Source organism: Cavia porcellus, unplaced genomic scaffold (assembly GCF_034190915.1).
Source record: "Cavia porcellus strain 051 isolate PalLab524CR breed Dunkin Hartley unplaced genomic scaffold, mCavPor4.1 scaffold_10, whole genome shotgun sequence".
In the NCBI taxonomy this organism is placed as follows: Eukaryota; Metazoa; Chordata; class Mammalia; order Rodentia; family Caviidae; genus Cavia; species Cavia porcellus.
The window spans coordinates 72016373-72042144 of record NW_026947493.1 but is presented as its reverse complement, the minus strand read 5'-3'; the positions used below and the strand labels follow the sequence as shown (position 1 = coordinate 72042144).

General features: G+C 31.1%; 1 protein-coding gene across 14 annotated transcripts in view; it reads right to left on the bottom strand.

The window, feature by feature from the left end:
• Nucleotides 1–25772, bottom strand: part of Vps13b (vacuolar protein sorting 13 homolog B) — a 683809-nt gene that overhangs the window by 527209 nt on the left and 130828 nt on the right. Inside the window, exon 18 of one of the 14 annotated variants that reach the window (XM_063257843.1) lies at nucleotides 12970–14693. The exons of 12 other annotated variants lie outside the window; for them this stretch is intronic. In XM_063257843.1, coding sequence (XP_063113913.1) covers nucleotides 14578–14693 — 116 coding nt within the window. In that variant the 3' untranslated portion in view covers nucleotides 12970–14577. Of the gene's footprint in view, nucleotides 1–12969; nucleotides 14694–22225; nucleotides 23104–25772 lie in introns of those variants that run through there. One more of the 14 variants, XM_013143882.3, reaches the window with a different exon arrangement.

The window sequence follows — 25772 nt, the reverse complement described above, 5'->3', positions numbered from 1 at the left end:
AACTTTAACAAAGAAATAGGAAGTCATACTTTACAAAGACATACAAATGAACTAAATAAATTTCAGTATTGAAAAATGTAACAACCGGGGCTGGGGATTTAGCTCAGTGGCATAAGTACCTGCCTTGCAAGCAGGCGATCATGAGTTCGATCCCCGGTACCGATAAAAATGAAAAAAAAAAGACCAAAAAAAAAAAAAAATGTAACAACCAAATAAGAAACTCCATGGATCTAGCATTTATGTCATCAGAATCCAGAAGAAAATGAAAAGACAGATGAGCCAGGAAAAGTACTTCAAAACATAATGGGTAAAGGGCTGGGGATTTAGCTTAGTGGCATAAGCGCCTGCCTTGCAAGCAGGCAGTTGTGAGTTTGATCCCCGGTACCGATAAAAAGGAGACAGACAAAAAAAAAAAAAAAAAAAACAAAAAACATAATGGGTAAAGCTCCCCTGAATTTGGTGAAAAACACTTGGTAAAGATTTAGTAATTTGGTAAAGATTAAGAATTTGAACTAATCAAACGGGTAACTCAAAGAAATCCAAACACCATACAAAACTGAAAATTAGAAAAAAATACACAAAAGCGAAAAAAAAAACAACACTTCATGTATGGGGGGAAAACAAATCTAATGACAGTAGCTATTTCATCAGAAACCACAGAGGTGAGGAGAAAGTGGCACATTTAATAGCAAAAGATAGCAATTATAATCATAAAGCTATTTTCAGTAAAAACATCTTTCAAATGCAGAAGGGAAAATAGGGCTTTTTCAAATGAATGGAAACTAAGTAAGTCTGTCACCAGCATACCTATCCTGAGAGCTAAAGTAAATTCTCCAAACAGAAAGATAAGATTAAATGGAACTTCGTAATATTAGGAAGAAAGAGAGAATATGGCAAGCACAACTAAGGTAGGTAAATATAATGGATCTTTCTCTTGAATTTTCCAAAATGTGTTTCATTCTGAGGCAAATTTAATATCTGATATGACTTTCAATATACATAGAAGAAGTACTTAAGACAATTACTATCAAAGGACTATATAGATTCATAAAGGGAAATTGTTTCTGGACTTTGCTTCAATTGGAATAATCATAATACTAGTAAACTGTGGTAACACAGGCATATGAAATGCAATACCTAAAAAAAAATCACAAAGTTTGATGAAACTAAACTCAAAATCACTACACAAAAGCCAAAATTAAAAAAATAATGGTTGAGTAACCCTTAACCAGACAATCAAAAGAAACAGATCAAATCAGCAGAAAATAAAATAGTTCACTGAAGGCCTAACATGTTAACAGTTTCATTTACTATAAATACTCTAAGTATATTAATTAAAAACTAAGATTGCCTGATCAGTTTATAAAACATGATGCAACATTATGATTACAAGGAATTCGTTTCAACTGTACTGAATTGGATGACATGAAACTACAAGGATGGGAAAAACTAGATTTTACGAATATCAATCAACAAAAAAATAGGGCACAATAATATATCACTTCATATCAACTAAAGTATCTATACTAAAAAAAAAAGAAACAGTAACTACTGGTGAGGATGTGGAGAAACTGGAATCCATACATTGGGGCTGGGAGTGAAAAACAACTCTGCTGTTATGAAAACAATGTGGCACATAATCAAGAAGTTAAACATAGAGGTGCAGAGGGTCTGGTATTTACATTTCTACTTAAATACCTAAGAAAACTGAAAAATGCAAAAGGACTATACATACAAAAGACTGTCTATAGAAAAGATTGTACAAGAATATTCAAAGAAATATTAATAGCCAAAAATTAGATTAGTGAACTTATTTTTCCTGATCATTAGGTTAAAAAAAATAGTATGACTATACTATGAAAAAGTATTTAGGCATAAAGATATATAAAGTACTGAAATATACTACAAGCATTAATGCTGAAAAAGTTGTTCTAAGTGAAAAAAAGTCAGATGGAAAAGTCACATGTCGCAAAGATTCCATTTATAGGATATTACAGTATATAATAGATACAAAGGAGACAAGGAATAAATAGTTGCCACTGACTACTGAATGCGTAACGGGGCTTCTTTTATGGAGAGAAGATTTCTGGAAATTAGACAATGATGATGGTTGTACAATTTTATGAGTATACGTAAAATCCCCAGAATTTTGCAATTTAAAATAGCAAAATGGTTAAGTTTTCTGTTAAAGTGAATTTTACCTCATTTTAAACTGAATGTTTTTCTTTTTCTAAACATTATTTTAAACTTATTTTTAATGACAAAAATTATATAATTATGTGTATACTGTCTTTAAATACAATATTTCTTTAAAAAACTTTTTTTTTCCTTTAGCTATTTATCTATTGATAGAGAGTAAGGTTGAATCCATTATTCTCAACAGTGCTGCAAAAAACACGAGAACAGAGATATCTCAACTTACTGATTTCATTCCTTTAGTGTATATATCCAAAACTGCTCTATTATATGCCAGTATTACATTTCATTTTTTGACGAACCTCCAGACTGTTATCCACAGTGGCTATAGTAGCTTGCATCCCCACCATGAAATGTTCCTCTACATCAGTTCCAATGTGTACTTTTCATCCTTTTCACCAATCATCCAATCGATGTGAGATAATGTCTCACTGTGGTTTTAATTTGAATTTTTCCAATTATTAATAATATTAAGCATATTTTTCATGTCTTTGGGCTATTTGTTTTCTTTTCAGAAAAAAAATCTCAGATGCTTCATGTATTTTGGTTATCATTCCCTTATCACACAGATGATTTCCACATTTCAACCATTATACAGAGTTGTTTATTGACTCTGATTATCTGTAAAATTTTCAGACTGACATAATCTGAATTTATCTTTCACTTTTATTGTCTATTTTTAAAGTTTCTTATTTAAAGAATTCTTCCCAAAGCAATGCCATGAATTTTTCCCTTATTTTCATCTAGTAATTTTAAAGTTTCAAGTCTTGTAAGTCTTTAACCTGGTTACTTTTAATTATTTTAATTGACATACTAATTATACAAATTTATGGGGTAAATTTTAATGTCTCAATATATGTTTATGTTATATAATAATTAAATTTGGATAATTAGTATATCTATTACCCAAATCATTTCTTTGGGGTGAAATATTCAAAATCCTCTCTCTTAGCCATTTTGAAATATACACTATCCTAACCACAGTCATCTTACTGTACAATAGAACACCAAAACATACTATTCCTATCTATTTTTAACTCCATACAATAATGGTCATTTCAATATTAAATAAAGGAGAGAAAAATATAAAAATTAGAAGTCTCTTTTTGAAAAAGATACAGAAACTGAAAATATATACAAACCAAACAACATAGTACAAAATATAAAAAGTAGAAACAATTGAAATGAGCAAATTTACAATTATAGAGATTTCGTTACCTTTCCAAATGGCTAACAACATATGAGTAGGACAAGCAAAACAGATAATGAAAAAACACATTCAACCAGTAAGTTGTCATCTATATTACAGAACAGCAGAAGACAAGTGCTTTTCAAGTGCCAAAAAAGAACACATATTATGCTGGCTCATAATAAACTATAATAAAGTTATATAAACTTTGTTCTATGACCACAATAATTTCAAATTAAAAGCCGTTAAGAAAAAAAAAAGCAAACAAACAGGAAAGTGCCTAAATACTTACAAATTAACAGATCTAAATATTTCACAGAACAAAGAGGAAGATTCAAGGATAATTTTTTAATTAAGCTATAAAAACTATCACAATTTGTGGAACATAACTAAAGTATGGTAAGGGAAATTTATAGCACTACACATAGACTTATTAGAAAAAGTATCTCAACTCAGTAACTGAAACTCACTTGAAAAATGTAGGAAAGAAAAAGGTAAAGTCAAAGCAAAGAAAGGAAAGAAATAATAAAGAACAGAAACCAATGACATTTACATTTAAAATGTACTTATTAAAAAATTCAGCTGACAAAACTTTAGCAAAAATTTGAGAAAAAGAGAAGCTATCATGTGCCAAAACAAGAAAATAGTGTAACACTGCAGCTCCAGACTCAGATAATTAAGAGGACAAATCACTCTAGACATGAAATTTGAGTATTATTAAAATACAGTTCAATTCCTTAAGAAAAAAAAAAGGAAATATCCAATTCCACTAAAGAAATCTACCAAATTTTTAAAGAATTAACAACCCTTCTCTACAAATCTTCAAGGACGTAAGAAAGAAGAAAACAGTTTACACAGCATTCCTTGAAAGCAGAATTACCCCACTACCAAAACTAGACAAACAATACTACAGAAACAAAACCTCTACATAAATACAGCTCATCTAAACACGAAAACACACGGCAAAATATTAGAAAATGGATTTAAACAATGTTACTGTATATGTAAATATAAATATAAATGGCTAAATAGAACTCATTTTAGGAATGGACAGCTGCTTCAATATTGGGATAATCAATGTAATCCACCATATTAATAGGCTAAAGAAGGGAAAAAAGACACATGATATCAACTGATGCACACAAAACACTTGAAAAACTTTACTTATTCATGATTTTTTTAAAGGTCAGGGAAATAGACATAGAGAGGAATTTCCTCCACAAGAAAAAGAACATCTATAAAAACACTTGAAACATCTAAATGACAAAGGCTATATGATTTTACAGAATGATAAGAAAATTCAAGATTTCAGCTCATACCATTTTCAACATGCTTGAAATTCTAGTCAATACAATAAGAAAAAGTCGACAGATGGTTGTACAACCATTGTAAACTCTGGTGGTTGTACAATTCTGCCAATATGCTTGGGTTTATTGAATTTTACATTTTAATTTTGTAAATTGTATGATATGCAGATTTTTAGTTTAATAAACTTGTGTTATTTTAGAAAAGTATACACATGGAAAAAGAAAACAAACAAAACCTTTCCCTCTTTACATTTTATATAACTATGTATAAATCCAAAGTATTTTAAAAAATAACTAGAAAAAACAGATTAACTTTGTAAAATCAGAGGGCATAACACAAAAACACACAAATCTGACTTGCAACTTAAGTCAATATCGAAATTAAAAATTACATTTACAATCACCAGGAAAAGGATAAATACTTATTTGTAAAATTAACAAAGCATATACAGTGCTTGCATGCTGAAGAAAGAAAAAATCTTAAACAGGGATGAAAGAAATCAAAGATAATATAAATAGAAAGATACACAATGGCCATGGCCAGAAGATAAAAGATAATGAATTTTTTTGGTAGATGTACACCATATTATTCTAAACTATTTATGGGAAAGCAAAGAAATAAACTACCTAACCATAACGTCAACAAAGATGTTGCAGAAATCAGTCTACTCTGTTTCAATATTGATAGTTACAGTAATAAACATACCACAGTATTTGTAAAAGAAAATCACATACACAGACTAGGAAAACAGAAAACCAACACTTTAGATACACACAAATTAGTCAAGTAATTTTTGACAAAGGTACAAGTACAACTCACTAAAAGTGAGAATACTCAACAAGTAGTGTTGGAACCGGTACACATCCATAGGCAAGCACTGACCCTCAAGAACTAATGCCTTAAAAATTAAACCAAGAATATGGATAATTTACCTTCCAATAAGATCCACCAAAAAGTGAGAATATTATTAGGAAGAAACAAAGAAGAAAATCTGGAGCCAAATGCTCAGATAAGAAAAGGACTGAATTTCTTATTTCACAAAAAGAAAACAGAATTTGTAGTTTACCAGTACAATCCCTACTGGATTTATTTCAGACTAGTGAAGAGAAGTCAGAATTTTGGGGTTTTACAAACTACACTGAAAACAGTGGTATATGCAATGTTTTGGATATTTGGGAAGAGGACAATTCAAATAATTTGTCGTCAGCATTTTTCTCTTCTTCAACTTCTACATTTACTGGCTTTGAATCTTTAAAAAAGTATGCTTCTTGTTAAGGTTCATATTACAATTTTTTTTTAACTCTTAGATTTCTTTGCATTACAAAACCATTTTAAAATATTAATAAAGGTAGTGTTTGAATTTTTTTCTACAGACTTGAATGCCTATTATATAAAAATAAAATAAATATGAATCACTTAAAAGTTTAAGTCATAAAAAAATATGGAAAAACGTTTGAATCCAGAGTTAGGCAAAAAGTTAACAACAAAAGAAAGATCAATTAAAGGAAAAAAATTGATCTTAAAAATTACAAATTTTTATTTGCAAAATATCTTGCTAAGAGAATGGAAAGAAAAGCTAAAGACTGAGAGATGATATTTGGAAATCACAAACCTAACAAAAGATTAGAATCTACAGTGTAAAATAGAAGAGCAAAAGAATAAATGGTATGACAATGAGCTAAATATATAAATAAATAGTTCAATGAGGAGATATATAAATAGCAAATTACCACAAAAAAAGATATACAGTATCATCTGTTGACATCAGGGAAATACAAATTGCAACTGTAACGACATGTAAATATTCATCTACCCCAATATTTAACATAAAACACAGTCAAAACCTAAAGTATTAATGGGTTTGTGAAGAAACTGTAAAGTAATAAATTGTTGCAGCCACTTCTGAGAACAGTTTGAGAAGTTTTTCTAAAAGTAATTACATAACTAGTATAGTGTCCAAAAATTGCAATCTTGAGCATTAATCCCTGAGAACTGAAAAATGATGTTTATACAAACACTTACATATAAATGTTTGTAACAGTTTTATAGCAGCCAAAAATTGGAAATACAATGTCCATGTACATAGATACACAAGACAGACAGACAGACAACTTGCAACTTAAGTCACACACACCTTTCAACAGATAAAGTTAAAAATATGGTGTATTCATATCATGAAAAATTATATAAAAATTATGTTGATACAATTTGCATAGTTCATCAGTGAACTGTGCAAAGGTTGGGGGGTGAATCTACGTATTAGACAAACCCTTTAATATATTCAGAATAGGAAAATGTATACATACAAAAGTAAATTAGGGGATAAACTAGTAGATGTAATAGGAGAGAAGAGGCTTTGGGAGCAATTAAAGATATGAAATGTTTGTACAGTGATGTGAAGGTTTTGAAACTAGAAAGAGCTGATAGTTGCACATTAGTACTGTGAATGCAAAAGACACTACTGCACTGTACACTTTATAATGGTTGACTGCATAGTGTATGAATTTAAATGTAATGAGAGACAAAGAGAAAAGCTCTTTGGAGAAAGAGAGGGAGGCAGAGATAAAAATCAACAGCAATAGGTTTAGACAGAAAATCTGATTTTCAATAATTTAAACCTTAAACAAACTTGAAAATATTTGTTATCCTTTTAATTTCTTCTTGTTTATAAAAAAATTCATTTGGTAAAGACTGTTTGATTTTGAAAAAAAAAAAAAAAAAAGCAAGTATCCTGCTTCAGGGTTGAGAAGAGAAAAGTAACCATGCTTGTGTCTGTAGGTGAGACCACTGCAGTTTGATTCAAACTAATACACCTTTTTTTTTTTTGTCTTTTTCATTTTCATCGGTCTGGGGATCGAACTCGCGACCACCTGCTTGCAAGGCAGGTGCTTATGCCACTGAGCTAAATCCCCAGCCCCAAACTAATACACCTTTCAGTACTTCATGATATTCACTGACCAATTACAGAACGTTCCTAAAGACAGTTCTTACAAGTTTCAAAATTCATTCAATCATAATGTTTGTAAAAACCTCTAGGTTCTACAGAAGAAAATCTTAAAACTATCAATAAATATTATTTATGTAGTCCTTCAGAAATAATTTCAAATCCATATATGTATCTTAAACAAAACACTGAGAAGTATCATTTCCTTATCATTAACCCCCAAACTATAAATGTTTACCTGCATCCCTTGAAATAATGTTGCATAATGAAGTCACAAATTTCCTATACTATGCAATGTTCTAGTAACACCAAAAGAGTATCAACATCGAGCCAAGAATCATTAACGAAATGTTTGCAAGAGTGCTTTTAGTCTCTTTATCTATTCAAATACTAAGTGATGGCTGCACAAACCAATCATTTCACTAGCAGTTTTATTTATCTGTAAAGTCTTATATTAAAAGACACCTGCCTAAAGTGAGTAATGGAGTTTTATATTCATTGCACTTAGGAACAGCGTATGTAACCTATTCCATTTTCCTCCCTTGTGGAATATATTTTAGCTTATATTGCACAACACATTACTGATGCATATAAAGACTCTCTGATCAGCCATTTGGACTGTCGTCAGCAATCTGCATGGGTGCTTTACTTCTTTCCCTGCCCTAAATAACATATTCACTTTATTTAATAAGACAAATGAAAAAATTTTAATGTTGGTGATCTACTTAACAAATACACAGCACATATATCTGTGCTAAGTATATTTTCAACCATAACAATACAAAATTTGTGCAGTTATAGTTTAAAATTGACTGAATACATCTTTCTAACAGGAGTAAAAGAAAGAAACCTATGTGAGACACTTTGTATCTGTTTTCTCCCTTGAGTAACATTAGCAACAAAGACTAAGCTAATGCTGACCCATTAAAGGCTTGGATGTAGGGAAAACAATTTTAACAAATTGGATCAATCTCATAACTGGCAAAGCTCCAAGATATTTTCAAGACAGAAATATCTAAGCAAATGCAAATTTTAAAAAAAGAAATGATGGTGAAAACGTGGCATACCATTTTATGGTCCAAATGCATCTAAAAACTAAGCAAAAATAATAAAAAGTCTAGTGGAGAGTAAAGGCTATTACAGAAATCGGACATTAGGAGATCTGTCATAATTACAAAATGACTTGATAATACTGTAGAATACTATATGTTTAATGCACTACAGAACAATGAATTTTTAAAGACACAGATATATAGAGAAAGTGAGATACAGTTAAGTATATAAGGCAAAAGCTCCACACTGCCCCTTGCTGGCTGTTACATTCATAAAATAACCTAAGGTCAGTAGCTAATATCAAGTAATTAACATCAACTTAGGCCCAACCAGGCAAATTTAACTACATTAGGTACTGAAGAACTCAGAGTTACAAAAATAAAATGCCTGCCTTAAGACAGCTTCCAACCAATTAGGCAATTTAAAAATTGGCAAAACTTTAGCAAATTCTCCAGGATAGCATATTAGGTTCTTACAAACATGAGCAGGACCAACAAACATTTTTTGCAAAGGGTTATACAGTACATATTTTAAGCTTTAAGAAACGTAAGATCTCTCTTTCACTTATTCAACTATACCCCACAGCACAACAGAGCTAGAGAAAACAATTGAAAAATTAACCAAATAATGATGATTATTTGTGTTCCTGTTAAAAACAGGTAGTAGGCTGGATGTGACTTGTGGGACATACTTTGCCAATCTCTACCCTAAAGCAGTTGTTCTTAACCTTGGATCAAGGTTATACTGAGACTAATTTTTTAAGTGGCTGACAGAGGCTCTATACTCAAGAGATTTTAAAATAGCAGCTAAACAGGACCTGCACATCATTAGGTTTTAGAAACCCTAACTACTGGTGTAGAGGAAGAGGTTTTGATATGAGATACCTGCAAACTCTAAAGTCCTATGTTCATGAGCCCACTAATTTTTGGTTAAAGTTTAGAGAAGAACAATGACTGGTCAGTTGTAGAGACCAAAAGACATATAACCTAGCATGAAAAGTCAATATTTGGAAAATATAATCAAAATAATTTCTTAGGTGAACTGAAATAAAAATTAAGATATTCATATCCTCTTAACTATGCTTAAAAAACAATCAGAACTGTCTTAAATTTTGAAATCAAAGAAAGAATTGTTATCACTAAGGAAATCCACAAAATAGACTCTCAAAGTTACAAACCAAGTGTAAAACCATTCCAATTATTTGATGAATTCTTATGGTGATCCAATCACAGTATCAAATTCTTATGAAGGAAGTAGTAACAAGACAACAGTGTTTTTTATTCTTTAGATACTTAAATTTCAACACAAAATGTTTAAACTTTACTGAAATAAATGTAAAGTGCTGGACAAAACATTTTATATAACGTTTTAAAAACACATAAAAATATTATGAGTTAGGTAAGTAAAGCAATATCATCACTGAGATTTGGGATGTTAGGTAATTTGTCCAAAGTCACAAAGTATGACTGAACTGTGGGTTGAATCAGCTTTCATACTAAAGACTGTATTCTTAAACACTATGTCATAAAGATTTGTTATCTATTAAAAGAAAGTAAAACACTAAATTGATTTTGAAACAAGGCGGAAAGCATAAAAGAGCTGGAGAGGAAAAGAGAAAAATCAGTCACGTTCACTTGTGTTTCTTCTCTGTATTACATACATGAGTTCTGGTAAATGGTAATACAGGACTATTTTTGGACTTCTAATGCAACACACGTGTGGTATATTATGTACCCACAAAGCATGTACATATTTATTTTTATTAGTACGTTTGCAGTACACAATGCTTACATTCTTCGTTGGTATATGTATAGAGTACATTTTAATTGTTTTCATCTTCTACTCTCACTCCTCCCTTTCTCTTGATTCTCTTCTCATTAGACAAAGATTTATCTCCCTACTTTCTATTATCTATGTTTTATTTTGGTCTTTATTTATATTTTGGGTGTCCGCATATGTATTTACCTTGTTCAACAGTCTTCTTCTATGAGGTACTTTTAAGCTCATGTTATACAGTCTTTTGTCCTGTTTTGTTAGTGAATTGTAATTTATTCGACCTAATAGTAACAAGTAATACACTACTGTTCCAGGTTCTCATACCAATTTACTAATTTTGAGATTTGTGAAAAAAAGATGAATACTCTTATTGCTATTAAGATGTAATCATGTAAAACATGACTTTCACAGATAGATTCAGGTATCTTTCAATGTCATACTAAAATGGCACCAAAGGAAAAATGTAAGGATAAGTTTTTTAAATGTATAGTCTCAAAATTTTTTTCCTCTTAAGAATTTTTATCTTGTAACCCACAGTGGATTCCTGTATGCTGAAAAAAAAAAGAAGGTAATGCACCTGGTATTTGCTACTTTTAAAATCTACACTAATAAACTTTAAAGGGAAACAATATTTGACAAAAGCAAATTCTCCACTTGATTTTAGCCAAAAGGCCAAAAAGCAATACAAAACCAAATTCTCTTATCTACAAATTAACAACTTTGAAAATCAAAATTTTTAGCAAAAAAACTACATTGTACCTATTTCACTTTTTTAGTATCTGTAATTTTAATGCCACTTGAAACATTTATAATCTCATAAATTTCAAAGAATTATTTTATAACCTGGCTTAATTTGTGAGAAAATATCTTATATGAATGCCAGTTGTACTTCTTTGGAAAGACAAATGTAAACCTATTTAGTGATCTGATTTTCCTCTTTCATCTTGTCTCCAGTTTCTGTTTAGATTTATAATGTTCATTGTTTCCAATTTTAACAAATCACCTAATGGCAGAAAGGAAAATATGTTAACCTTGGAATTATTTGCAGTTGGAGAAATCCCTTTTGTCTGGCCCATACAGGGCCTGCAATCTGTTTTAAACACAGATTGTCTGTCTTTCGTCTGACAGCCACCAAGCTGCACAAATTACTTTCTGCCTGTTCACCTGTTTGCAGCTGTGTCTGTAAGCTAAAGATTCTGCAGTTTGACTTGAGCAACCACTTCAGGATTGATGACATGTGCTGCTGATAAAGTGAGCAATTTGAAGAAATTACTGGCTATAGTTATTGAAAGACATCTGGGCATGAGCTGAAAAGTAGAAGCCTTCAATCATGTGCTTGCAACCTGCAGTGGCGGCAGTGGTGTTTGAAGTGATACCCTACTAAAGGCAGTTGGCCCTACCACTAAATAACCAAGCAATATATGGAACATATAATCTCTTAAATGAGTAATAAAAGGTCCTGTCTTTTAGCTGTAAAAAACATAAGGTTTGGCCTTTTCTTTAAAATATAATTTAGGAAATGATAAAAGGCAACAATTAAGCTTTCCTGTTCCTTGTTTTTCTGAGTTAACTTCGTATTTCCTTTGTAATGAAATATTTCAAACTGTTACTACTGCTATGCAAGAAATGCTCAGCATTTACTGAACACAACATAACATGCTCTACCACTCTGATCCTAGAAGAACTTTTGTCCATTATCTTAATATATCAATATTAAACTAGAATTACTACGCTCTTTCTCTGATGAAAAAATTAAAACTAAAGCTCTAAGAACTAACATCACACAGCTATGAGAAACAGGACTAGAGTTGGTCTGCAGCTGACAAAGTTTTTCAGATATATTTTATTCCCTTTCTGTCATTTTTTAGAATTTTCTGGTTTCTTAAGGTACTTTTGTTACATGATATATTGTACATTTTGTCAGAAACATTCTATCCATCAGGCTAGCCATTAGGAGATGTGTTTTTACTGTCTGTCTGTCTCATTATACAAACTTATTCCAAATCAAACTGTCCACATGAATTGAGAAACATGATTCAGGTAAAATTTATACTCATAAGGCTAATGACAATGTAAAAAACTCAAATTCTTCCCACATCTGCTGAAATCCCTAAGAGTAATAAGAGTAGTAAGAAATGCATGCTACTTTTATAATGAAAAGATAGGTCACGTCTACTCGCAAAGAAAAACAAATCATGCCCACTAAAATGCTGTTGAAATAACTTTTTAAAATATATAAAGTTTGATATTGTCCATAAAAATATTTAGAAAAACACAAAAAACATTAGTGAAATATAAGACGAGACACTGAACTCTGATAAAATTTACAACAATATAAGAATCATCAATAAATTTAGGTCTACATTATAAAACAAAAATGTGTTTTAAATGTAAAACTGATAGAGGATTATATTATAAAAGGATATTTAGAAATTATAAAAGGTTATGTACAAATTATATTATAAAAGGTTACTACAAATAGTACAGATAAAATATACCAAGATAAAAACCATAAAAAAATGAGAAAATCAAAAATAAATATCACCATTCAAATAACCAGTTCTCACTGCATGCTGTCTAAAAATTCTTAAATTGTACATACATTTGAAATACAGAAAAAGTTAATCTCTTTGAAAATAGCTTAATTAAAACATACTGCTAATATTAAAAACCAATACTTGCTTAAAATTAGCTGGTAAACTATGGTCGTTTGGAGAGAAAATGAACACATCAAACACAAATTTTCTAATTCAATTGTGTTTCAAATCTTAATCTAAGTTTGTAATTAAGTGACTGATGTGAGGAGTCTGATGTGCACATAATCATTTCTTATGTATCATGGATATACAAAACAAAACATGCTTCATTTAAATAAAAGAGATATGTTAAAGGATACAAAAAATGCTTCCTTCAAATGTTCTTTTGATTGGATTTTTCCATTATTTTATATAGGTTTTAAATTTTCATACACTAGTAAAATATTATTCCTGGCATTTATACAGACTGGAATATCCTCAAGAACAATTTTAAGTACATTAGTAGTATGGCTAAAAACCCACAATCAAGGGTAAGAAACTGCTCAAAGGGGAAAAGTAACTGGGATAGGGGAAAGGAGGAAAGCCGAGAAAAGAAAAAAGATATAAATTTGTATATATATACATAAAATAGCTAAGATGACTATGCTACTAATTCTATTAGTTCTAGGAAAAGAATAGTTAATACGATCAGACCAGTTTTGCATGTCTGTATCTGGTAACTGAAGCAACTCTTTAAGGTAGCAATATGCAATACAACAACCATCGTTAAATTCCTATCATCTTGTGGTTTTTTTGTTTTTTGTTTTTTGTTTTTTTTTGTGTGTGGTCTTTTTCCTTTTTTTTTATCAGTACCGGGGATCGAACTCACTACCGCCTGCTTGCAAGGCAGGTGCTTATGCTACTGAGCTAAATCCCCAGCCCCATATCATCTTGTTTTAAAAGCCTGTATTGTTATTGTTTTGGGTTTGTTTTCATTGTTTTTCTCTTTTGCGTTTTGTTTTTCTTTTCTATATTCTCTTTTAAATAAAAAAATTGCATTATCACATCAACTTTTAAGTTAGAAAGTATACGTAAGTACTTGAAAAAAGAATAGAAAAACCAAAGCCTTCAAGTATGTATATAAATCTTTCATACTTCAGTATTTATAAACTAAACTCAACATAGAACCTACTGACTCTAGCCACAAGAGGATACCAATCATTAATAATTGTTATAAATCAAAACTTTATCTAATGATATAGCAATAACATTCTTATACATAAGAAAAATAGTTAATAAATATCATCTATGTCACTATCCTATTTCCTAGTATGTCGTAAGTTCCCATTTTTAATAACAGCTTTTAAGAGATCTAAGCCGTGAGAACATTCATATCACTTCATAACTTTGACACAAAGTACGTATAAAAAGATTAGACTTTATTTAGTATAAAATCAGTTGGCAGTTTTACATCTGTGCATGCAACATAAATACACAGCTGGCATCTCAAACACACACACATATGGACTTCAAAACAGAAACTTCCTTATTTGCAGCACTGCCAGGGTAATTTTGTATCCTCTGCATACTACAGACTATTTGTCAGGCTCCTGCAGGTGTGCACTGCACATAAACACACAGCTGTAGTCCAGCAAGCCAAGTGTTCCATCAAACACATAAAGGGAGACCTTAGCAGTTGGATTAGTCATCCCTACAACAGGTCCAGGGAGAACAATATCGGTTAGTATTTTTGGAAAAAGCATAGATGGGAAATTTATGATTATGTTGCTCTTACCAAATGAATGGAAGACTGTGTCGTTTTTAAAATAATGCCTACTTGTTAAGTTTTTGTTAGAATGGACAGAGAAAAATGAAATTTATTTTTTAGTTTTAAATAAACAGTAATATGGTTTATACAATTAGCTTAAAAACAAAAATGCAAAAAAGGTTTTCAGGTTTGTTTTTAGATTTTGGAAGTTGCTACAATGCCATGCCCTAGCCATAATATTTATTCATCATAATTACTATAACTTAAAACATTTTCTACTTCTATATCCTTAGATATTTTTAGTCTACTTTTCTACTTATATGTAGTTATAATGCATTTTTCAATGCAAGCTAATTAAGCCCAACATTATGTATGACATGTAACTATTTGTTACATGTTATATTAGTAGTTATATACTAACATAACATGTTATATCGGTAACTAAGTAGCTATATGTTATATTAGTTACATACCATATTATACTTGTTAAATATTTAGATCTCAATATTTAAAATGTTTAGCTGATATAAAAGTACACCTGTATAAAAATGGCAAAGCAAAAATATGAAAAATAAAGACAGGGCACCTTTTTAATCCTTTAAACCTTTTTAATGAAAACCCCTACAAAAATTAAATGCAACTCTCTTAATTTTCTTTATAGAACTTGGTAAGTTCTTCAGGCAATTGGTTAAATTAAGACTACATTAACTATATTCTCCCCAAAATGCTCACAGTTCACCTAACTATGGATAAACATGAAAGACAACTTAGAAAATGAGCTTCAAAGCATTGTGTGTAATATACTAAGCTTCAGTGAACTTAAGATCCAAGAGTAGGTAGCAAGAAACAAAAACCTCTGTCATCAGAGAACTCATTTTCTCATCTGGAATTTACAAATGTAACTCAAAATTACATTGGTCTGATACAAATCTTATCCTTTCATGTGAGGCCTTACTTTATTAAGGTCAACTACTTCTTTGGGCAATTAGATACCATCTAAAGTAGGAAAAGAGAAAATAAATTTGTGGAAAAGAAGAAAAGTTTAGAATTATTTTATTGAATTCCTTTAAAAGTACATTGGTTTAGATCTTATTTTAATGCTTTGTCTAAATATAAATGGGAAATATTTAAAGTTCAACCTGGATCCCAATAGTACAGATGTGTCACTGAGATATTTTCATGAAACTTTAAAACTTCCTTCATCAGCTTTAAGACATTGTAATCTCACATCCTAACAACTTCTCTTTAAATGGTGCAAAATACTGTCATCTAGTGTCAAAAGATAAAGATAAAAATGCCATGTCCCTTAATTTTCGGAATAAATTTTTTTTTTTTTTTTTTAAAGACAGGGTTGTTTGCTAATGATACTCATCTATACAGTCCAGGCTGGTCTTGAACTTCCGGCAATCCTCCTGCCCCAGTCTCCCAAATGCTGGGATCACAGAGGTGCACCACCACCTCTTGCAAGAATATTTAATTTTAATTAACACTCTGTTTCAATTATTTATTACTATGGAGCAACTCCAAAAATATGATGGTTTAAAACAAAGTCCTATTTTTATTTCTTACCATTTCATGAATTTTCTAGTTATCTAAATGGATCTTATGTGGGTCTCTCCCATAAAGCTCAAGTTAGTCAGATAGTTGAATGTGGAATCACCCCAAGTTTCAAAAGAGCCTATAAGATCCAGCGTGGTTTCATAACATGTTTGATATCTTAGCTGGAAAGCTTGGAACAACTGAGGGCCAGGCCAGAATAATTTCTTTCCTCTATGCTAGCCTCTAAATATTAGCTTAGGGTTCCTGACAATATGGCAGTAACAGGGACTGGACCTCATATATGGTGCATGGCTTCTTCCACAGTACATATTCAAAATGATACAGGCAGAAACTGCAAAGCTCCTTATAACCTAGCTTTGGAGATTAAACAGTAACACCATACTCTACTGATCAGAAGCACATCATACAGCCAATTCAGACATAAAAGGAAGCATCCACAGAAAGGTGTAAATTTTGGAAAAGATTGACTCATGGCTTTTTCTAAGTGATTACTTCAGCAAAGTAATAATATCATTTTTTTAAAACCATTATTTTCTGTTTTGGCTAAACTTCTGTTAATGATTGTGTATTTTATTTGCTAATGATACTAACCTGCATGAGTTTTAGTACATGGACTAAAGAATAACACGGGCATTTCTTTTTATCTAGTTGGCTTCCTTGATTCTGTAAAAATTAAATGTATAACCTAAACCAAAGTTATTTGTATTTTAATACATCTAAATAATTGGAGCTTGGCCTCAATCACCAAAAGAATCAATCTTTATTTTCGGGGTTTAAAATATGCACTCTCAAAAGCTGAAAAGTTTGGCATTTACTTATGTGGATCACAGCCTATTAGTCCTTTACTTAGTTAATAATTATGAAAAGTTCTGAAAGACCTCTTAAATAAGTTAAATGAGGAGGATACAGTTAATGATACTACACAGAGCCAGCTACTTCTCCCCCCCCCCCACATTCTTATTTCCCCAAATAAGAAGAAAATATTTGCAAAGGGCAGAAGAATAAAATAGGTGCTAAGCAGATAGGAGAGGAGAATTTTTTCATATATATTTATGTAGTGGTGGAGTTTTCCCCTCCCCTACCCTATTTGAAAACACAAATCATAAGAGGCAAAACTTTCCCATAATTACATGGCATTTTTACAACTGGATAAATAAGTGGGCCTCATATATTCAATTCTCCATCACATCCATGCTATACATTTTCCCAAAAAGGGTAAAATTGATAGTTGTTTTCTATATATTCTGATCTATTTACTTAAATATTCATTGATCAACACACACACATGTACATAAACACATTCTTCTTTTAAAATAGAAAGGTGGAATGGTGCTGTTGTATGAGTCTGTGATTTAATTTTATGAAATATCAATCTATCCTACATATTTTAACTGTTGGTAAACATTGAATAGTATAATGTTACACAGCAAAGATCAATGTTACATGCATACAACACTGGTGAATCACAAAAACATTCTGGGGAAAGAAGTCAAATAAAAAAGAGCACATACAAGTCCATTTATATTAACTTCAAGAATAGAAAGAAAAAAAACACATGGTAACATCATTAAGAATAAGAACTGTCTTCAAAAATGATAATAATCAGTAACTAAAAGATGTCAAACTGTGATATTGAGACTGGAAAATTTGAAAAAATAAGACACAAAATAAAACCATATTATCAACAGACCATCTAGTATCTTGCTTTGTCTTCAACTGCAAATAACAAACTCTCTCATAATGTAAGTTATTATCCACATTTGGAATTATTAATGGAAATTGAGGTTTTGAAGGTCAAGTAAATTGACCTAAATCCCATGACTAATCAAGCAGAAGTCAAACTTAACCTTTATTAATCCCACTTCAGAGCTATTTTTCCTTTCTCTTTTAATACTGTACATCCTAGGTTCATTACAACTTTTATCAGAAGTTTTCAGCTGCTTTCTTTATGTAAAAATAAGAGGAAAAAAAGACGAACCTAAATTTAAAACTTTAAAGAAAGAACACCTGTAAGTCTGTAATTTGAAAATACAAAATATCTCTTGTGAAATAAAAGTAAAATACCAGTTTATAATACAATGAATGTAGTAAATTACAAATAAACAGATAAAGAAAATCAATTGGAAAAATGTTTTATAACAATAAATGATTATGTTTTATGGTAGATTTAATAGTTTTTATTATATTCTGTATGCTTTTGTAGTAAATCTTCCATCCTAAAACTCATTTTTAAAATTATAATCCATACATAAAATGCTAAATTTTTATGAAGGACAAAATAATGAAACATCCAAAATCATCATCAACAAAATGCCTACATAATAGTAATCATACACTATGCAATTGTATGCTGCTCTTAACAAGAGAAAGTTATATTTGAAACAATTATATATACTGAACAATCACTGTAATATCTCTAAGTGAAAAAAGGAAGTTCTAAAGTATGCAAATTATCTCACTGAAATTTGCATATACCCTCAACACAAACCTACACATGTGTTTATGGCTATATCAATATGGGGGTTGAAAGGAAATTAATTTTTTAAAAAACTTCTTTGCACAACCATGTACTGCTTCATATACTAAAATGTGTATGTATTTAATAATAAATCTCAGAGGTTAAAAAGCATATAAATGGTTAAGTTTTGTATCTTTTATAAGCAAATGCAATGAAAAAATAAAATTTAAAAGGTTATTTCCTCACAAAGTCAAGGAAATATATTCCTATATCACAAAGCTGTAAGTTGACTACTGCTAAAAAAGCAAGTAACAATTAAGACAAGATTAAAACAGCACAGTATTAGCACTGGCGCACACTCACACACATAAAACAATGAACCGTATAATACAGGAAAAAGAAACAATCCCAAGCACGTACAGCTATTTGATATCTGACAAGAAAAACAAAAGATGTACATCAGAAGAAAGATAACCTCTTTAGCAAATGGTGTGGGGAACACATGCCTAAGATTGAATCTAGACCCATATATCTCATCACATACTAAACCAAAATCAAAATCAAAATAAATCAAAGATCAAAATGTTAAAAACAATCTGGTGGAAAATACAATACATTCAACTCTTGAAGACACACATCTAGGCAAGGACTTTTTTTTTTTTAACAAAACTCCAAGAAATATCAAGAATCAACAAATGGAATCAGATCAAATTAAATAGCTTCTGAACAACAACCAAAAGTGAAGGATGGGGAAAAAAATTTTTTTTGCTCACTATTCCCTGGACAGAAGAGAATATATAAAGAACTAAAAAAAAAAAAAAAAAAAAAAAAGAAAGAAAGACTCCCCAAAATAAAAGATTCAATCAAAAATTGGGCAATGAAAATGAATAGACACTTCTCAAAAGAAATACAAAAGGCCAGTAAATACATGAAAAAATGCTCAACAGTACTAACCATTAGCAAAGTACAAATTAAAATTACACTGGCAAGCATTACACTGCTGCCTGGCAAGCAAGAGGTCATGAGTTTGATTCCCAGTACCAAGAAGAAGAAAAAAAAAAAAGCCTACACAGGCATAACCATCTTACCAAGAAAGAATAGTTATCATCAAAAAAACAAGTAATATCAAATGTTGGTGAGAACTCTTCTATATTTTGGCAAGAATATAAACTTGTACAACCCATACTATGGAAATCATTTTGGAGACTGTTCAAAAAATAAAAATAGAAATTCTATTTCACCCAGCTGTCCCCTAAGTATCTTCCCAAAATAATTTAAATCCTTATATTGCAGGAATACATGCATACCTACCACTTAGAACAGCACAACTTATAATAACAAGATCTTGGGAACAGTGTATATATCTCTCAATAGATGAATGGATAAGGAAAAAATGGTATTTATATACAATGGAATACTAGTTTGCCTCAAAGAAAGATAAACTTGAGGCATTCACAGGTAAATGGATGCAACCTGAGAACAATGTTAAGTCAAACACACAAGCTTAACTATTGCATGCTTTCTCTTAAGTGAGAAACTCAATATATACATACAAATAAAGACCTAAACAGAAAACAGGAAATAGGGACAGGTTCAAATAATTTCCCAAATTATCTACTCAATTGTTTCAAAAATATTTTAATATGTATGCTAACTTGTCTCTACACTTCTAGTTTCTCTTAATTCACTGAAAATAAAGTTCTGTACCATTATCTTTTGGTACGAGCAGCTTTTTATTGTCTATGTCTTATATTGAGAAAATACTTTGAAGATATAGAGTATTAAATATTACTCTCATTTGCTATGAAATTTTAATTTTTAATAAATGTTTTTAAAAAGATTTACAATGCTTAACTGTAGTTTAAAAGTAATGAAACATTAACAAGTGACATGCTTTATTTATCAAACTGATGCTGGGCCATTAATAGATAGGACAGTAAGCCAAAAATGTCACCAAAATGACTGTTATTCAACTTTCTGAAGGTGTAGGCCAGAGATGAAAGTGAACAATAAGACTTTGGGTGAATATACAAACTAAATATGTACTTTTATATGTTCCTAATAGAATAGTAATTATATTAAAAATAATGATAAAACTAGGTACAATGACAATCCTGTAGCTATAACTATATAGGAGTCTGAACTGAGTGGCTCCCAAATCCAGGAATTTCCCACCAGCCAAGCATACAGGATCCTGTCTCAAAAAATAAAATAAAAGTAACAGTAAAAACCGCAATTTCCTTTACCGTAGAAAAGTAACACTATGCTAGACATTCTATATTGTTTCACTTAACTCTCATTAGGCCCAACTCACCAGTAACTACTGGTGTTTCTCATTTTACAGAGGAGAAAAACAAGTGCTAAATAAAGGAAGTAGATATACTTGCCTGAATCAGATAGCTCAAATTTGGGCACATAAGATACTTCTCAAAACTAGAATCTAATTTTCAGTAAATGATATCACTCTCAAATAAAAGTGAAGATAATTAAAATCATTCCCTTTAGATAAATCAAGATGAAAATGTTAACACACGCTTATAATCCTAGCACTTGGGAGGTTGAGGGAGGAGGATCACCAGAAGTTCTGAAGGCATTCAGAACTACACAGTCCCTGTCTAAAAAACATTTTAGATAAGTCAATATGATGATGGGAATTGAGTCCTAATTTTACTATGGGAAAAGTGCAACTTTTTGCCCCCACAAAAATGTAACAACTCTAGAACACAGCACTGTCCAGGTCCCTGCTATATGCAGGACATCTAAGACATTTAAATTATTTTCTGTGTTATACTAAAGAGTTGAATGTATATAGTTAGTTTAGACTTTACTGGTTGTCAAAGCATTCACATCAAAGGTCTAAAATACCTAAATAAAATTCCTACATGGGTATTTACTTTTTTCAGCACTAAGAACAGACAAAAAGAAAAATCTATATATTAAACTAAAAATTAAAATTAAGATGGTTCTTCTAATTGAGTATTGAATACTTTCTTAAAAAGCAAAAGACCTGCTAATTGAATTGCTATTTAAAAAAAAAAAAAGGAAACAAGTAAAATAAAGCTTGATAATAGAACTAACACACATTGCTTGGAGATGTTTTATCATTGCTAATGTGTAAAGTAATTCTCCAAGTGACAACACTATGTCAAGTCAGTAGTTAAGATGCCTGCATTATGACTATTAAATAAGGAAACTGGCAAGCAAAAGTCAACTTTATGAACACTGAATAAAATTGCATCATCTCTTCAGTTAAACCTTGCAATGTTCTCCCACTGCAATTACAATAAAATCTAAAGTCCTTCACTGGGGCTTGCAAGGATCTAGAATGTGACTCCTACCAAACAGTCTGACCTCATTTCCCTCCAGACTTAACTTTTTCCCCAGAACTCTCTGGCCCAAGTGGTCTTTCCATCCCTCCTTCATTCCAAGCTCTTGCCCCTTTAATCCCTAATGTCTCTTTTGCTTGGAAAACTCTTAAATTGTACCACCACCCTACACGAGAGGAGGAACATGATTGTTCTGCTTGTATCAGCTATGCTAGCATCATTCTTAGCACTTAGCAAGTCTGTAACTGACTACCTAACTTAACCAAACTTTCCAGGAAACTTCCTCACAAATAACATACAAAGCATTAACTGCTTCATTTTACCCCAACATCCAGCCTCACTGTCATTTCTGTGTCAAACATATACATGTAATCCTTGGGTCACCCTTGAGCAAACAATAATGCCTGACTATAAGGAGTATAATGAACTGATAGTTTCTTGCTATTGGCCTCCAGAGTTTGCCTCAACTTCCTAGCCAAAGGCATATTACTCTTGAGGAAGGCCATCACAATGTCCGAAAACCTGGCCATTTCCACCACATGTAAGGCTCCACCAAGAAGCTTTGTTCTGTAAGTCCCTTCTGAGTTTATTGTTTCATAGAATTAAAAGACATTTTTGACAGAAAGAAAGAAAAAGAAAAGAGAAAGCAAGAAAGCCAGACAGCAAAAAAATCACTTCTTAATACCTACAAATAAGAATGGCCATCTTCAATAGTACACAGAGGATTTATTTCATTTTTGCATCAAACATCTGATGAAAGCACTGCCATCACATTCTTTTTCCCCATTCGCCCTCCCCACACACAACCACAAAATGTCAACTCCTTTGTCAAGTCTTCAAATACAATCATCTGTTCTTTTCTTGCGGCTTCCTTTTGAACATCAAGCACTACTGACTGCACTGTTGTAACTATTTGCTTAAATGTCAGTTTCACTGTTAAAGATGCAGCTCTTTCAGTCTGTGCCGGCTTCACATTAACCATCCCAGCAACTTATAATACACTTGTATTCTGTAAATTTATTAATAAAGAAAGAAAATAAACTAAATTTAAAATGTTTTAAATTTTGAAGCATATGGTCATATAAATTTTTAACATTGTGATGTTACATAATTGAAGTCAGCATATGTAAGCCCCAAATATTTATATCTCTAAAAATAAAACAATTTTATTCTTCTTAGAATAAATAAAACTAATCTGTGAAAAACATACGAAAATAAGTAAAATACTTTCTAAATTATAGTTTTGAGATTCAACATCAACAATTAAACCAGGGTTGTTGATTTTTGTTATTTTGCTTTTTAAATTCAGTGAGTAAAAACAGAGTATGCAGCATTACTCTTCTATCCAGTAATCACAGAGTAGATGAACAATTTTACAGGCTAAGTATTTTAAAGGAAGGCTAAGCCTCCCATAGGAAATAAAATTGGAAATAAGTCCAAGGGAGAAAATGGCTTGATTCCACACCCTTAAAACTGCCTACAGCAATGCATCAAAAAATAAAATAAAATAAGCCCCCTGAGTCTGGGTCAGAAGCATAGAGTTACAACTTAGCATTGGGTCATCAGTGGCAATGGTAGGCTGATTAAGGGTTGAGGTAATATATTTACTTACTATAGTAAGGAACTTACTATACTAAGGAACCATACACCAACAGTACAAAGAGCTTTTATGTAGATTCTACATATATAAAAAATTTCAGTATTACAATGTAATACTGAAATATGAAATACCACAGAATAAAAATTTAAGAAACAAACCTTATAAATACTAATAATTCAAGTTGTTAAAAAACAACCTAGAATTTATTTAGCAATTCACTAGTTACATTCTCTAACAAAAAATATCTCAATTTTATTACTCATTAAAAGTAATCCTAACTGAAATATTCCTCTGAGGATAAAAAAAACTACAATGTTAATGTGGCAAAAGGCAATTTTTCAAAACATTAAGCCACTCTGAAATATACAAGGTATGATCAAATGATACAGTGAATGTTTAAATTAAAAAAATAAAAAAACGTATTACAATAAGGGTCACATTACCAAGGACGATGTGACAAATGTTTTGAAATGTGGGGAGGTACCTAATGGCAACGTTTCCTTTTTTCTAAAAAACTTTTTAATGTTAACAGTCACTTTATTTTATGATCAACTCTCACTGATCAAATATTTATGACAATTTCTTATTAAGTTTTTATTTTTATTGGTAGGTAGATGTTTGCAGTATATAATGATCACATTCCTCATCGGAGTTGGTACATATACATAAACAATTCTTTTTTTATCTTTCTCTGTCTTCTCCCCTCCAATCCTTAACCTGCTTCCCTTTTGCAAAAGATCTCCCCCTCCCATTTTCTATTATCTATCTTTATTTTGCTCTTTATTTACACATTGGGTTTCTTATGTAAAAGAAATAATGCAATACTCAAGCATGTGTGTTTGATTTACTTCATTTATCATTACAGTCTCAAGGTACACCCATTTTCCTACAAATGATTCAAATTTATCCTTCTTTATGGCAGAGTAGAATTTCATTTTTCTTCAAAAAACTAAAACCACAAATTTCATTCAATGCAGTTATTCCCCTTCTAGGTAATCTTCCCAAAAGAGTTTACAGCAATTTCTATTAAACAAAAATATCACAATGAGCCTTTATCCACATTATTCATCACATCTGGCACCATATTACTCCCCAAAGTCAAAATGACTATGAAAGATAAACATTTTTAATTAATTCAGGACATTGAGGACGACAGTCCCACCAAAGACCCTTGCAAAACAGGAGTCCAGAACTGCTTAAGAAAATGGCAACAGGGGCTGGAGATTTAGCTCAGTGGCATAAGCACCTGCCTTGCAAGCAGGCAGTCGTGAGTTTGATCCCTGGTACGGATAAAAAGGAAAAGGACAAAAAAAAAAAAGAAAACGGCAACAGGGCCAGGAATTTAGCTCAGTGGCATAAGCACCTGCCTGACAAGAACAAAGTTGTGAGTTTGATTGGAAAGGAAAGGAAAAGGAAAAGGAAAAGGAAAAGGAAAAGGAAAAGGAAAAGGAAAGGAAAAGGAAAAGGAAAAGGAAAGGAAAGGAAAGGAAAGGAAGAAGAGGAAGAAAAGAAGGAAGGAAGGAAGGAAGGAAGGAAGGAAGGAAGGAAGGAAGAAAGGAAGGAAGGAAGGAAGGAAGGAAGGAAGAAACCATAGAAAAACTGTATTTGAAACATGTGGAAATATTCTGAAGAGTATTAATGACAATGTATCTTTGTCCATAATAAAATTTTAAAATTTAAATGTTCACCATATTTGATCACACCTTATAAACAACAAAATCTCTTAAATTTATAGTAATAAGATAGAAGTAGCACTGGTTTATCTTATGTTAAAGGACACTCCAATTAATACAATAATCACATGAATTACAAATATCACTACTCAGGGCTCTCAGGAAATCTTTCGTTTTTTAAATTAAACAGAAAAAAAATAAGCGAGGGAGAAATTTTAATGTGTGTTCCAAGTGCCTCAAACATTCTTCATATATATGATTATTAAATGCAAACAGTAATATGACAGTTAAGGTCAGTTTTAAGAACAAAAACCTCAAACAGAAAAATCATCCCTCCCATTATTCTTGGTTTGTGAAAATCACTAGACCCACAGCATATATTTGGTGCCACTTTGATATTAACAA